Source organism: Cherax quadricarinatus, chromosome 43 (assembly GCF_038502225.1).
Source record: "Cherax quadricarinatus isolate ZL_2023a chromosome 43, ASM3850222v1, whole genome shotgun sequence".
NCBI lineage: Eukaryota > Metazoa > Arthropoda > Malacostraca > Decapoda > Parastacidae > Cherax > Cherax quadricarinatus.
In genome coordinates, this window is record NC_091334.1 from 31,501,156 (window position 1) to 31,517,060 (window position 15,905).

Sequence of the window (15,905 nt, forward strand, 5' to 3'; positions counted from 1 at the left end):
GGTGGGGGGGACGGCATCCCCGAGGGTGTGTGGGTGTCGCTGCAGGTGGGGGGGACGGCATCCCCGAGGGTGTGTGGGTGTTGCTGCAGGTGGGGGGGACGGCATCCCCGAGGGTGTGTGGGTGTCGCTGCAGGTGGGGGGGACGGCATCCCCGAGGGTGTGTGGGTGTCGCTGCAGGTGGGGGGGACGGCATCCCCGAGGGTGTGTGGGTGTCGCTGCAGGTGGGGGGGACGGCATCCCCGAGGGTGTGTGGGTGTCGCTGCAGGTGGGGGGGACGGCATCCCCGAGGGTGTGTGGGTGTCGCTGCAGGTGGGGGGACGGCATCCCCGAGGGTGTGTGGGTGTCGCTGCAGGTGGGGGGGACGCCGAGGTAACTGAGCCTCACTAACCAGTGCGCTACCACACAGTGAAGGAGGTGGACGTGTGTCGGCTTGCGTGTGTGTGATTCCTACTGCACCTAACTCGGGAACCTAACGACTTCACCGATATGATGGCTGAGACCCACTCCAAGTCAGAGGTGTCCACTACCACTTCAACAGCCACCTCACCTACGTACGCCGCACCTAAGTCATCGTCAGGAATATCCCTGTGTCTGCAGTACTTCAAGACAGGACCTGGCATAGTGAAACTGGTGGAACTGGTGAGTACATACTTAGTGTACCTATATACCCTTCACGATGGTGAACCTGTTGTGTACATAACTACCCTGGTGGCGTACGTATGTATTCACATTCCTACTTCAGTCATAAATCTAGGAAAATTATTTAATCTTTGCTTCTCGGTCTTAATTTTTAAAAGTGTGAAGGGGTAAGCCAGTGGAAGGCTTCGGTCAGATGACCAAAAGCTCCAGTGGCGGGTCAGGGAACACTTATCCTACTTCCTGACCAGCATTACCTAACCTAGATAACTCTAGGACTTTCTTCGGGTTATCTTAGGTTCTCTACACATATGTATGATGATCTATGCAACTATTTGTGTATACCTGAATAAACTTACTTACATGTGAGGTGAATTAGTGGTGAACAATGTATGATAGTATATGATAGATTGTATCAATCGCATCTGCTAGAAAAATGACAGGATGGATAATGAGAACCTTCAAAACTAGGGATGTTAAGCCCTTGATGACACTCTTCAGGTCAATTGTTCTATCTAGGTTACCTGGAGGTTAATCCGGGGATCAACGCCCCCGCGGCCCGGTCCATGACCAGGCCTCCCGATGGATCAGGGCCTGATCAACTAGGCTGTTACTGCTGGCCGCACGCAGTCCAACGTACGAGCCACAGCCCGGCTGATCCGGCACTGACTTTAGGTATCTGTCCAGCTCTCTCTTGAAGGCAGCCAGGGGTTTATTGGCAATTCCCCTAATGCTTGATGGGAGGCTGTTGAACAGTTTTGGGCCCCGGACACTTATGGTGTTTTCCCTTAGTGTACCAATGGCGCCCCTACTTCTCACTGGTGGCATTTTGCATCGCCTGGAATATTGCTGCACACTAACAGCACCTTTCAAGGCAGGTGAAATTGCTGACCTAGAAAATGTACAGAGAACCTTCACGGTGCGCATAACGGAGATAAAACAATTCAATTACTGGGAGCGCTTGAGGTTCATGAACCTGTATTCCCTGGAACGCAGGCGGGAGAGATACATGATTATATACACCTGGAAAATCCTAGAGGGACTAGTACCGAACTTGCACACGAAAATCACTCACTACGAAAGCAAAAGACTTGGCAGACGATGCAACATCCCCCCAATGAAAAGCAGGGGTGTCACTAGCACGTTAAGAGACCATACAATAAGTGTCAGGGGCCCGAGACTGTTCAACTGCCTCCCAGCATACATAAGGGGGATTACCAACAGACCCCTGGCAGTCTTCAAGCTGGCACTGGACAAGCACCTAAAGGCAGTTCCTGATCAGCCGGGCTGTGGCTCGTACGTTGGTTTGCGTGCAGCCAGCAGCAACAGCCTGGTTGATCAGGCGCTGATCCACCAGGAGGCCTGGTCACAGACCGGGCCGCGGGGGCGTTGACCCCCGAAACTCTCTCCAGGTAAACTCCAGGTAAGCTGGGTACTTTACCAAGGGGTAACAAGTGAGGTAAAGATCGTCACTCATGATGGTACTTTTGACGGCACCTTCATCCACGATGGTGTAGATTCTTCTGCAGATCCTGCACTCGTAGTCACAGTGGTGGCCTATGTTAACCTCCCTACGGTGTATAGAAATATATTTGGATGGGTGAATTCTATTACAGCTAGCTAGTCCAGTGGTTAACACACTGGCCTGTGGTTAACACACTGGCCTGTGGATAACACACTGGCCTGTGGTTTTAAGGATTGGCCTGCCATGAGTTCACTTACCACCCGTAGTGTGAGTTGGCAGTTAAACATCACTTGGAGTAAAGAATAAGACAGCATTTGTGCCTCTGATGAGTTTAAAGTTTTTTCTCTCTCGGAGCCCGGCCTTGGGTCAGACTTGTTTGGTGCCTGCCTGGTCAACCAGGCTATTGCTGCTGGCGGCCTGCTGGTCCACTTATCAATGACAGGATGTGACTCTTAAAAATACGACTGTGAAACTACGGTATGTAACACAGTGACCTGACTATGTAACACAGTGACCTATGTAGCAGTGACCTGACTGTGTAACACGACCTCACTATGTAACACAGTGACCTGACTATGTAACACAATGACCTCACTATGTAACACAGTGACCTGACTGTGTAACACAATGACCTCACTATGTAACACAGTGACCTGACTATGTAACACAATGACCTCACTATGTAACACAATGACCTCACTATGTAACACAGTGACCTGACTATGTAACACAATGACCTCACTATGTAACACAATGACCTCACTATGTAACAGTGACATGACTATAACACAGTGACGTGACTATGTAACACAGTGACCTATGTAACACAGTGACCTATGTAACAGTGACCTGACTATGTAACATAGTGACCTCACTATGTAACAGTGACCTCACTATGTAACAGTGACCTGACTATGTAACATAGTGACCTCACTATGTAACAGTGACCTCACTATGTAACAGTGACCTGACTATGTAACACAGTGACCTCACTATGTAACAGTGACCTCACTATGTAATAGTGACCTCACTATGTAATAGTGACCTGACTATGTAACACAGTGACCTCACTATGTAACAGTGACCTGACTATGTAACACAGTGACCTCACTATGTAACAGTGACCTGACTATGTAGCACAGTGACCTCGCTATGTAACAGTGACCTGACCATGTAACAGTGACCTGACTATGTAACAGTGACCTGACTATGTAACACAGTGACCTCACTATGTAACAGTGACCTGACTATGTAACACAGTGACCTCACTATGTAACAGTGACCTGACTATGTAACAGTGACCTGACTATGTAACACAGTGACCTGACTATGTAATACAATGACCTGACTATGTAACACAGTGACCTGACTGTGTAACTCAGTGACCTCACTATGTAACACAATGACCTGACTATGTAACAACGACCTCACTATGTAACACAATGACCTGACTATGTAACACAGTGACTTCACCATATAACAGTGACCTGACTAAGTAACAGTGACCTATGTAACACGACCTCACTATGTAACACAATGACCTGACTATGTAACACAGTGACCTATGTAACAGTGACCTCACTGTAACAGTGACCTCACTATGTAAGTATAACAAAGCTCTGCTGATGGTACCATGATCCATAACAATAGGGCATAAGATAAGTACCATTCTTCACGAGGTTGAAAGTAATTTGCAACCAACCAGGCGTCGTTATAACTTGATCTGGAACAAAGATATTGACAAACAACCTGCCCCACCCATCTTCTGTTTGCAAGGTGAATGTGTTAAATCTTCAAGGTATTTTGATGCAGTCATACGTACCCTTCAATAAACTGATCATCACACAAGTTAGAAATGCAAAGATAGGCTAAATGATCCGTGAGGTGTTGCTGGCTACAACCCCGACTATGGTGCTAGTGTGAGGATGAGGTACATAGCCTATATTAGACTTAATTCATTATGCTTGGCTCTTGTTTAATGTTAGCTGGGGAAAATTCTCGCCTGTCCTTGGAGCTAATGCGAAATGAAGTCCTCAGAATTATTCTTGGTTGTCCTAAATCTACCAAGGTTCTTAATGTGAGGAAGGAGTTTGGTGTTCTTAGCATCAGTGATTGGGTTAACACTGTACGTGATATTATAATGTTTAATAATGAACCAGATACTATCATTGCAACTCTTACTAAATGTCTTGCAGTAAATATACATCAATCAAAACAGATTTTGAAAACAAAAATGTTTAAAGTATTATAGCTTGCAAGGACTGTATCACTATAGACAAGAGCATTTCACCCTCCATGTAAGATGTATTAATGCTATATCACACACCTGGACGTCAGTACTTCCCAGAAACTCATCACTAGTAATCTCTTCCTAAATCACTTGCAATGCAACTACTCTTGAAGATATAAGGAGGAGTCTACTGCCAGGGCTGCATCTGCTCTTGTTTCCACCTCCCTAGTTGAGAACGATAGGAACTTTGTTCACTCGGGCATTAGCAAGTGGGTGTCTACACTACAAACTAGGTTGTTTGCCATCCTAATGGTGCTAAAGTTAACTTATAACACCGAGCTTGACTGTCATTGTTGCTGATGTGTGTCATCACTGAAGGCTCTTGACTCATAAAATGACTAGAACAACATGCTCGTTGGAGAAGCTAAATATATATATTCGAGAATCTTGGAAAAAGAAATTAATGTACGATGTACGACTTTTATGGATTCCACCACACACTGAATTACACCTTCATAATAAAGTTGATAAGTTAGCCAAAGACAGTATCCTCACGGAAAATGTAAAATACATCTTCGGTATGTTTGTGTCTGGGATGGAGGTAAATATTGAAACTGAATGTTAGAAGCCTGAGTAGATCTATAACCCACTATGATAACATGAACGTAGATAAACACGTTTATGGAGCAACTTGCAATGTGAACAGACTGACTGATGTTGCAGTGGCCAGGCTTAGGCTTGGTTACAAGTACTTCTGGCAGTTTGGGAGACATACAGATGATGATCTAACTAAATGCAGAGTACGTGGTTGGCCCTATGGTCACTATCTTGAACACTGTGTTAATATTGACAGTATAATAACCCATGTGATATGTCAAGATATCTTATGAATGAATATAATATACCAGATATATTAAACAAATTTGCTTGCAATAGGTAAGTTAATTGTAGATACAAACTCAGATGTACCCCCATTAACCCTATTGTGGTAGGCCTAGTTCCTAGACCTTTTGTGTATCCATACATGATGCTCTTGCGCTACCGTCCACAGGATGTGTTTGGGATGCACAATAAACTAGCCACTTTGGTGGAATAATCTAATATTATCTCTCTCATCTCCGTCCTTGGAGGATCAATCCTGAATTCCTCCGATTTCATCAGGAGCTATGACCCTTACGGTTTTAGTGCTACCTGTTTAAAACAAAATTGTCCCTCCCTCTCTCTGACCACTCCATCCTAACCTTCCTGTCTTCCCTCAGTTTACACCTCCATCCCCCACAGCTCCCCAATCCTCTCCCCTACCCCTTACCTTCCTCTCATTCCCCATCCTCCTCCTCCTCCCACCCCACCCCCTTTCCCTCCATTTACCCCATCCCCTCCACCACCCTATTCCCTCCTTCCCTCGTAATATGCACCACAAGAATTGTGGGTAACCACAATGCATTGAGGTTTAGCAGTCACGTGACTCAAATCAGCTGATTTTTACCCTTGTCAGCCATACTGGACGTCACTCCGTGGGAACTTGTATTGGTAAGTGTAGTCAGCGAAGTCAGTAGAGTGATGAGCTCATGGTAAGGCTGTCAGCACTTTACAACTGACTTACCGTGGGCTCGAATCCTCTCTCTTATTTGAAAAGTTATGGTAATATTTCAATGTTTGTCCCCTGTTTATAGCGGCCAGAAATTCGGAGAGTGTAACGAACAAGTGAAGTAACGGTAGCAACACTCACAGCAAGAGGTATTCTTGAGTTTCCCCAGCGCTCGCGCTTGAGCCCAAAGCTGGGGTGTGGCTACAGATGCTGCCTTCGCACCTCCTGACATCGTCTGCTGCTATACAGCTGCCACAGCCTTCGAGCCCAGTGTGGGCGGGGTTTGTGGCAGCCCAGGGTGCCTAGCTTCTCCCTCTGAGCCCGGTGGGGGCGGGGTATGGGGCAAGGCCTGGGAACAGCTGGTCCCAGAAGATGAGGAGGTACTTGTACCTCTTCCCATGTCAGACATTGGTCTGACACACTTCCACGACAGGGAGCCAAGGAAGGGCCACCTCTTGGAAAAGCCTGGGCCGGGCGGTTATACCAGCGAATCTAGAAAAGAACAGAACTGCCAGAAATTATAGTTTAGATTGTTCAATATATAGTTTAGAATGTCCAATAATAAAGTATAGAATCTCATTATTATGAGATCTGTGAGCTTTGGAAAAAAAAACCTAATATAACCCAGTGTTGCGTAGCCTAACCCAGTGTTGCGTAGCCTAACCCAGTGTTGCGTAGCCTAACCCAGTGTTGCGTAGCCTAACCCAGTGTTGCGTAGCCTAACCCAGTGTTGCGTAGCCTAACCCAGTGTAACTTAACGTAACGTAATCCAGTGTAACCTAACTTAACCCAGTGTAACCTAACATAACGTAACTTAAACTAACATAAATTCACATAACCTAATATAACAGACATTAACTTACTCAATTATTATCATAAATAGATGTGGTGGCAGCCTGGTTGATTAGGCAAGATGAGGGAATAAACAGCGACATAAGCAAATTTGCTGATGACACCAAAATGGGCCAGGATGATTTGAGTAGACTGATGCAATTACCTGGAGTTTACCTGGAGAGAGTTTCGGGGGTCAACGCCCCCGCTGCCCGGTCTGTGACCAGGCCTCCTGGTGGATCAGCGCCTGATCAACCAGGCTGTTGCTGCTGGCTGCACGCAAACCAACGTACGAGCCACAGCCCGGCTGATCAGGAACTGACTTTAGGTGCTTGTCCAGTGCCAGCTTGAAGACTGCCAGGGGTCTGTTGGTAATCCCCCTTATGTGTGCTGGGAGGCAGTTGAACAGTCTCGGGCCCCTGACACTTATTGTATGGTCTCTTAACGTGCTAGTGACACCCCTGCTTTTCATTGGGGGGATGGTGCATCGTCTGCCAGTGGTCGAAGAAGTGGCAGATGCAGTTTAATATTGACAAATGCAAAGTTCTAAATGTTGGACAGGTAAATAACCATGCCACATATAAACTAAATAATGTAGATCTTAATATTACGGATTGTGAAAAGGATTTAGGAGTTCTGGTTAGCAGTAATCTAAAACCAAGACAACAGTGCATTACTGTTCGCAATAAAGCTAAGAGAATCCTTGGTTTAATATCAAGAAGTATAAATAATAGAAGTCCTCAGGTTGTTCTTCAACTCTATATATCCTTGGTTAGGCCTCATTTAGACTATGCTGCTCAGTTCTGGTCACCGTATTACAGAATGGATATAAATGCTCTGGAAAACGTACAGAGGAGGATGACAAAGATGATCCAATGTATCAGAAATCTGGATATAAGGATAGACTGAGGTCCTGAATCTGCACTCTCTTGAAAGGCGTTGAATTAGGGGGGATATGATTGAGGTGTATAGATGGAAGACAGGAATAAATAAAGGGGATGTAAATAACATGCTGAAAATATCTAGCCAGACAGGACTCACAGAAATGGCTTTAAGTTGGAAAAACTCAGATTCAGGAAGGATATAGGAAAGCACTGGTTTAGTAAGAGTCGTGGAACAAACTCCCGAGTACCGTTATAGAAGCTAAGACGTTGTGTAGTTTAAAAATAGGTTAGATAAATACATGAGTGGGTGTGGGTGGGTGTGAGTTGGACCTGACTAGCTTGTGCTACTAGGTCTTATGTCGTGCTCCTTCCTTAATACCCTTCATCGCGCAAGGGGTCCGAAAATTTGAAATTCGAACTGAACTCCCTATGGTGGATAGAGTAACTCAATACAAGGTCACTGATCCCATATAAATTGATTTCTGATGGTTAGTTTTCGAGCAATTGCCAATCTCCGAAGACCGAAAATATTAGGCTGCTCCCGACAAAGGGATTAAAAAATTTTATGTTGCAAACTTGCAATTGTTAATAAAACACACCAAAACAATTTTTTAAATTTAATATACAAACAGACAATATAAAAAACATAAATGGAACTTGTATCAAAACATTTTTTAATTGTTACAAAAATATAAACAGGAAGCAAATATCAACAATGCCAAATTGCAAAGTGATGCAAGTTTCAATCCCTATATTCCTGAGATTCATTTGGAAGACCAATGATTCTATATTGCTAAATGGCAAGATGGAAGTCTGAGAAACAATTTCTATCAGTCTTTATGCACAGATTTACTTTGCATACACTACACACGAATGACGATGTTACTGTTTTCTTCGAGGTGCTGCAATACTTGCAAGTAAACGGCCTTTGCCCTGCCATTGGGAAGTGCATTAGACTAATGTCTTTCCTAACACTGTCATCAGGCATTTCTGTACGTTTTTCCCTCCCAGGTTTCACTATGCCAACACCATTGGAAGTACATGGTGAATTAGTTGGTGAAGGTCTTGGAGTTGTTCTTAGGCTGCTCCCTCTAAGGTTTTGTCCTTTAGACCTTGCAATTTCAGAGATAGAATTCCTGAAATACTTCAGTTGCATACACTTTTGCTTTATTGCTCGAGAATCACGGCAATAAAGCAGCCATGCATTCACAACAGCAAGATCAATAATATAGGCAAATAGCCGCATGTACCAACGTTTTGATTTCATTGGTGTTTTGTAGAGATGCACCAACATGTTGCTTTTGTCAATACCTCCCATGTTTGCATTATAGTTCTTGATGACTGCAGGGCACGATATTTGCTCTTTCCTCTTTGTACCCCTGTTATATCTGTCAACAATACTCAGAGGCTCGACCCCAATATCAGTTGTCACTAAAGTCACAACTTTGGTGTCCTTCCATCGTACAACAAGGACACCATCATTGTTGTTGAAGCAAAAATTGCCCCTGACCACACTGTTCCTTTCCATTTGTTTGATAGGCACCAGATGTGGCTTACCACATCTATTGCCACGTACTGTTCCAGTGTATCTGCAGTTATACTTATCTCTTAGTAGCTTGACCAAAGGCATACTTGAAAAGAAATTGTCAGCATAGATTGCTGATGTGTTTGTCTTGTTCATAGTTTGTGCAAGTACCAGAACAATCTTTGTACTTATTGGAAGTTTAGATTCTTCCTGTGGCAACTGTATGGGATGTGCGTCAAAAGTTGTTGTGCCTTGATACATGAGTATATCATGTATGAGTCCATCTTGACTTGCACGACAAAAAAGTTTGAAACCCCACTTATCTGGTTTTGTTTTGATGTACTGCCTTAGGTTTCCAGCAGTTTTACCCTTGAAACCAACCATGACTTCATCAATAGATTGCTTGGGTGTAGCTGGAATTTTCAAGCAAGCATTAGTTAGTTCAGTGTAAAGAGGCTTTACTTTGTAGAATCTGTCATTATCCTTTTTTGTGTTGTCATTGAAATGAATATGACTTCTAAGGTACCTAAACCTCTTAGACGCCATGCTATCTACAACCTGTGGGATCCTAAAAGCAGCTTTCCAATAGTCTTCGAGGGATGGTAGTGGAGCAATACCCATGAACAACAAAATACCTATGAACCTCAAGATCTCTTCAGAATCTGTTGAAAAAGTACTATTTACGTCTTGTTGCCTTGTATACAAATTTGTTTGATATGCTATGTTATCTATCATGGTTGGAGTAACGAACATACGAAAATACTCATATGGAGACCTAATTGCAAGAGGCTTTTCATGTTCATATGCCGGCAAAGGATCATTTTGAATGTCATCTACGGTCCACTCAGATGAAACTTGAAGAGCAATATTCTCATGGATCTCTTCCTCATCCGGGTATTCCTCAATCCTAAAAGTTTTCTTTTTCCTCATTACTTTCTGCTTTTTGGCTGGCCTTTCTTTCCTTTCTTCCTCCTCATCATCACTTGACATCTCTGCATCCTGTGCATCCGGTGGCAAGTATTCATCACCACTATCCAGCAATTCTGGTTCGTCTACCTCTGGTTCCGAGTCACTGTCTTCAGAAACGCAGACATACCTCGACCTGCTGGTCGACTGCTCCCCATAAAACAGCCTCTCATGGAACTGGAAGGACAATAGAAACCTCCTGTATAAATCCAGACCACTACAGAGTTCATATATGCAATTGAAAATTTTTTATAAATATTTATTTGACTATAATTGGACATTCCCGGAAACTCGCGCAATACCGAAATAATTCGGACTAAAATGCTTGCACTTTTTTCAACTGCATGCTACACTCATATTATGCTTCACACGGACTTTAGGTATATATCAAAATATGCCTAAACTATTCATGTAAGCACTAAACACAACAATCAGTACTTACCGACATTGTAGAATGTATAATCCAAGAGTAGATTAGTAAGGGTGGAGGGAAAAATGCGTGTGTGTTCGAAGCCAAGCCGCCAGTGTTTATATTTTGATCTCTCAACCAATGGGAAGGCGGCAGAAGCGAACTGTACTTAGCTGAAGAGACTCAGGGAAGGCTTGTGATTGGTTGGAACTAAAGAACGGGAAGCTGGCCGCGCGGGGTGCGAAGTATGACACGCGCCAAAAACACGTAATCAATACCGAATTTTTTCGGCCAAACACGACAAAGGGATAATTATTAAGTGGAAGTGACCTGACCTGACTAGGTTAGGGCATTGGCTTAAGCCGGTGGGAGAATTGGACCTGCCTCGCATGGGCCAGTAGGTCTGCTGCAGTGTTCCTTCTTTCTTATGTTCTTAAATGCATTTCAAAAGCGTGTTTTGTTTACCTTCATTGTGATTGGCTAGGCACCTCGTACCTTCCTTGTGATTGGCTAGGCGCTTCGTACCTTCCTTGTGATTGGCTAGGCGCTTCGTACCTTCCTTGTGATTGGCTAGGCACCTCGTACCTTCCTTGTGATTGGATAGGCACCTCGTACCTTCCTTGTGATTGGCTAGGCGCTTCGTACCTTCCTTGTGATTGGCTAGGCACCTCGTACCTTCCTTGTGATTGGCTAGGCACCTCGTACCTTCCTTGTGATTGGCTAGGCACCTCGTACCTTCCTTGTGATTGGCTAGGCGCTTCGTACCTTCCTTGTGATTGGCTAGGCGCTTCGTACCTTCCTTGTGATTGGCTAGGCGCTTTGTACCTTCCTTGTGATTGGCTAGGCACCTCGTACCTTCCTTGTGATTGGATAGGCACCTCGTACCTTCCTTGTGATTGGCTAGGCGCTTCGTACCTTCCTTGTGATTGGCTAGGCACCTCGTACCTTCCTTGTGATTGGCTAGGCACCTCGTACCTTCCTTGTGATTGGCTAGGCACCTCGTACCTTCCTTGTGATTGGCTAGGCGCTTCGTACCTTCCTTGTGATTGGCTAGGAGCCTCGTACCTTCCTTGTGATTGGCTAGGCACCTCGTACCTTCCTTGTGATTGGCTAGGCACCTCGTACCTTCCTTGTGATTGGCTAGGCACCTCGTACCTTCCTTGTGATTGGCTAGGCACCTCGTACCTTCCTTGTGATTGGATAGGCACCTCGTACCTTCCTTGTGATTGGCTAGGCGCTTCGTACCTTCCTTGTGATTGGCTAGGCACCTCGTACCTTCCTTGTGATTGGCTAGGCACCTCGTACCTTCCTTGTGATTGGCTAGGCACCTCGTACCTTCCTTGTGATTGGCTAGGCGCTTCGTACCTTCCTTGTGATTGGCTAGGCACCTCGTACCTTCCTTGTGATTGGATAGGCACCTCGTACCTTCCTTGTGATTGGCTAGGCGCTTCGTACCTTCCTTGTGATTGGCTAGGCGCTTCGTACCTTCCTTGTGATTGGCTAGGCGCTTCGTACCTTCCTTGTGATTGGCTAGGCGCTTCGTACCTTCCTTGTGATTGGCTAGGCGCTTCGTACCTTCCTTGTGATTGGCTAGGCGCCTCGTACCTTCCTTGTGATTGGCTAGGCGCCTCGTACCTTCCTTGTGATTGGCTAGGCACCTCGTACCTTCCTTGTGATTGGCTAGGCGCTTCGTACCTTCCTTGTGATTGGCTAGGCGCTTCGTACCTTCCTTGTGATTGGCTAGGCGCTTCGTACCTTCCTTGTGATTGGCTAGGCACCTCGTACCTTCCTTGTGATTGGCTAGGCACCTCGTACCTTCCTTGTGATTGGCTAGGCGCCTCGTACCTTCCTTGTGATTGGCTAGGCACCTCGTACCTTCCTTGTGATTGGCTAGGCGCTTCGTACCTTCCTTGTGATTGGCTAGGCGCTTCGTACCTTCCTTGTGATTGGCTAGGCGCCTCGTACCTTCCTTGTGATTGGCTAGGCACCTCGTACCTTCCTTGTGATTGGCTAGGCGCTTCGTACCTTCCTTGTGATTGGCTAGGCGCTTCGTACCTTCCTTGTGATTGGCTAGGCACCTCGTACCTTCCTTGTGATTGGCTAGGCGCCTCGTACCTTCCTTGTGATTGGCTAGGCACCTCGTACCTTCCTTGTGATTGGCTAGGCGCTTCGTACCTTCCTTGTGATTGGCTAGGCGCTTCGTACCTTCCTTGTGATTGGCTAGGCGCTTCGTACCTTCCTTGTGATTGGCTAGGCGCCTCGTACCTTCCTTGTGATTGGCTAGGCACCTCGTACCTTCCTTGTGATTGGCTAGGCGCTTCGTACCTTCCTTGTGATTGGCTAGGCGCTTCGTACCTTCCTTGTGATTGGCTAGGCACCTCGTACCTTCCTTGTGATTGGCTAGGCGCCTCGTACCTTCCTTGTGATTGGCTAGGCGCCTCGTACCTTCCTTGTGATTGGCTAGGAGCCTCGTACCTTCCTTGTGATTGGCTAGGCGCCTCGTACCTTCCTTGTGATTGGCTAGGAGCCTCGTACCTTCCTTGTGATTGGCTAGGCACCTCGTACCTTCCTTGTGATTGGCTAGGCACCTCGTACCTTCCTTGTGATTGGCTAGGCACCTCGTACCTTCCAGTGCAGTGGTAGCAACAGCAGCAGCAGCAGCATTGGTAGCAACAGCAGCAGCAGTGGTAGCAACAGCAGCAGCAGCATTGGTAGCAACAGCAGCAGTGGTAGCAACAGCAGCAGCAGCAGTGGTAGCAACAGCAGCAACAGCAGCAGCAGTGGTAGCAGCAGCAGAAGTAGCAACAGCAGCAGCAGCAGAAGTAGCAACAGCAGCACCAGCAGTGGTAGCAACAGCAGCAGTAGTGATAGCAATAGCAGCGGCAGCAGCAGTGGTAGCAACAGCAGCAGCAGCAATGGTAGCAACAGCATCAGCAGCAGCAATGATAGCAGCAGCAGCAGTGGTAGCAACAGCAGCAGCAGTGGTAGCAACAGCAGCAGCAGCGGTTGCAACAGCAGCAGCAGTGGTAGCAACAGCAGCAGCAGTGGTAGCAACAGCAGCAGCAGTGGTAGCAACAGTAGCAGCAGCAATGGTAGCAACAGCAGCAGCAGTGGTAGCAACAGCAGCAACAGCAGCAGCAGTGGTAGCAACAGCATCAGCGGCAGCAGTGGTATCAATAGCAGCAGCAGGAATGGTAGCAACAGCAGCAGCAGGAATGGTAGCAACAGCAGCAGCAGCAACAGCGGTAGCAACAGCAGCAGCAGTGGTAGCAGCAGCAGCGGCAGCAACAGCAGTGATAGCAACAGCAGCAGCGGCAGCAGTGGTAGCAACAGCAGCAGCAGGAATGGTAGCAACAGCAGCAGCAGCGGTAGCAACAGCAGCAGCAGGAATGGTAGCAACAGCAGCAGCAGCGGTAGCAACAGCAGCAGCAGGAATGGTAGGAACAGCAGCAGCAGCAACAGCGGTAGCAACAGCAGCAGCAGGAATGGTAGAGTGATCTGTGATTGTGTGTCATGGTAGCGATCTTGTTATGTCACTGTTGTGATGTTAGGTCAGTGGTATGGTGTTATGTCTGGTCTTGTGTTATGGCAGTGATCTTGTGTTATGTCACTGTTGTGATGTTAGGTCAGTGGTATGGTGTTATGTCTGGTCTTGTGTTATGACAGTGATCTTGTGTTATGTCACTGTTGTGATGTTAGGTCAGTGGTATGGTGTTATGTCTGGTCTTGTGTTATGACAGTGATCTTGATGGTGACTGGTTCACCAAGGTGTTTGGTTACTTCGCTGCGTAGGTCACTCCCTCACAATAACTGTAGTCAACAAGTTACCAACAGAAACAGACCAAACTCCTGCAGAATCGTTTCATGGTTCACGGTTCGTCTCAGGCAGGTGTCCTGATGCTGAAAAATGGTTCGTGATCCAAGGAATTTGCGGTAACCTTTTCTGCTCATCAAATGCGATAACTCAACTATTCCTTAAGGTAAACGGAGCTGTGAATAACATTAGAAGTAAGTAATAACAGTGAATATCATATGAAAACAGACGCCTGAGTAGATCTTTTACTCTCTATGATAACATGAACGTAAATAGGCAAGTTAATGCAACAACTTTCAATGTGACCTGACTGACTGACTGACTAATGTAGTAGTCAGGCTTAGTCTTGGTTACAAGTACTTCTAATAGTTTAGCAGACACAGATGATCATACTAAATGTGAAATATGTGGTCAGCCTTTTGGTCACTATCTTTAACACTGTGTACTTAATTGTCCAATATAATAATGGATCAGTCTTGGGCCCGTTGTTGTTTATAATATATATCAATGATCTTGATGAAGGAATTACTAGTGATATGAGCAAATTCGCCGATGACACAAAGATAGGTAGGATAATTGATTCAAACGTAGATGTTAGGGAACTTCAGGAGGATTTAGACAAACTCTACTCTTGGTCAGAAAAGTGGCAAATGCAGTTCAATGTAGATAAATGCAAGGTTCTGAAGCTCGGGAATGTCCATAACCCTAGCACTTATAAGTTAAATAATGTAGAACTTAGCCATACAGATTGCGAAAAGGACTTGGGGGTTATGGTAAGCAGCAACCTTAAACCAAGACAGCAATGCCTAAGCGTACGTAATAAGGCAAATAGATTACTGGGATTTATATCAAGAAGTGTAAGCAACAGAAGTCCAGAGGTCATACTGCAGCTTTATACATCATTAGTAAGGCCTCACCTAGATTATGCAGCTCAATTCTGGTCTCCATATTACAGAATGGACATAAATTCGTTAGAAAACATTCAGCGTAGGATGACTAAATTAATACATAGCATTAGAAATCTTCCTTATGAAGAAAGATTGAAGACTCTTAAGTTACATTCACTTGTTAGACGAAGAATGAGGGGAGACCTGATCGAAGTGTATAAGTGGAAGATAGGTATTAATAAAGGGGATATTAATAAGGTCTTGAGGATGTCTCTCCAAGAGAGAACCCGCAGTAATGGATTTAAATTAGATAAGTTTAGATTTAGAAAGGACATAGGAAAGTATTGGTTTGGAAATAGGGTAGTAGATGAGTGGAACAGTCTACTTAGTTGGGTTATTGAGGCTAGGACTTTGGATAGTTTCAAATTTAGGTTGGATAAGTACATGAGTGGGAGGGGTTGGATTTGAGTGGGACTTTCACATCAGAGCTTATTTCTTGGGTGGCATTGAAAATTGGGTTGGGCAAATGTTTTGTTAGTGGGATGAATTGTAAGGACCTGCCTAGTATGGGCCAACAGGCCTCCTGCAGTGTTCCTCCTTTCTTATGTTCTTATAACCCATGTGATGTCAAGATATCTTAATGAAAATGAGATGCCAGATATACTAAGAA

General features: G+C 45.4%; 1 protein-coding gene across 3 annotated transcripts in view; it reads left to right on the plus strand.

Annotated features, from left to right (window-relative positions):
* The first annotated feature begins 370 nt into the window (after positions 1 to 370).
* The window catches only part of LOC128694173 (CKLF-like MARVEL transmembrane domain-containing protein 4), a 535,755-nt gene continuing 520,220 nt past the window's right edge, over positions 371 to 15,905 (plus strand). For 2 of the 3 annotated variants that reach the window (XM_070093830.1, XM_070093831.1), the window contains exon 1: positions 371 to 639. In XM_070093830.1, coding sequence (XP_069949931.1) covers positions 487 to 639 — 153 coding nt within the window. In that variant the 5' untranslated portion in view covers positions 371 to 486. The remainder of the gene's footprint in view (positions 640 to 15,905) is intronic. The other variant, XM_053784148.2, reaches the window with a different exon arrangement.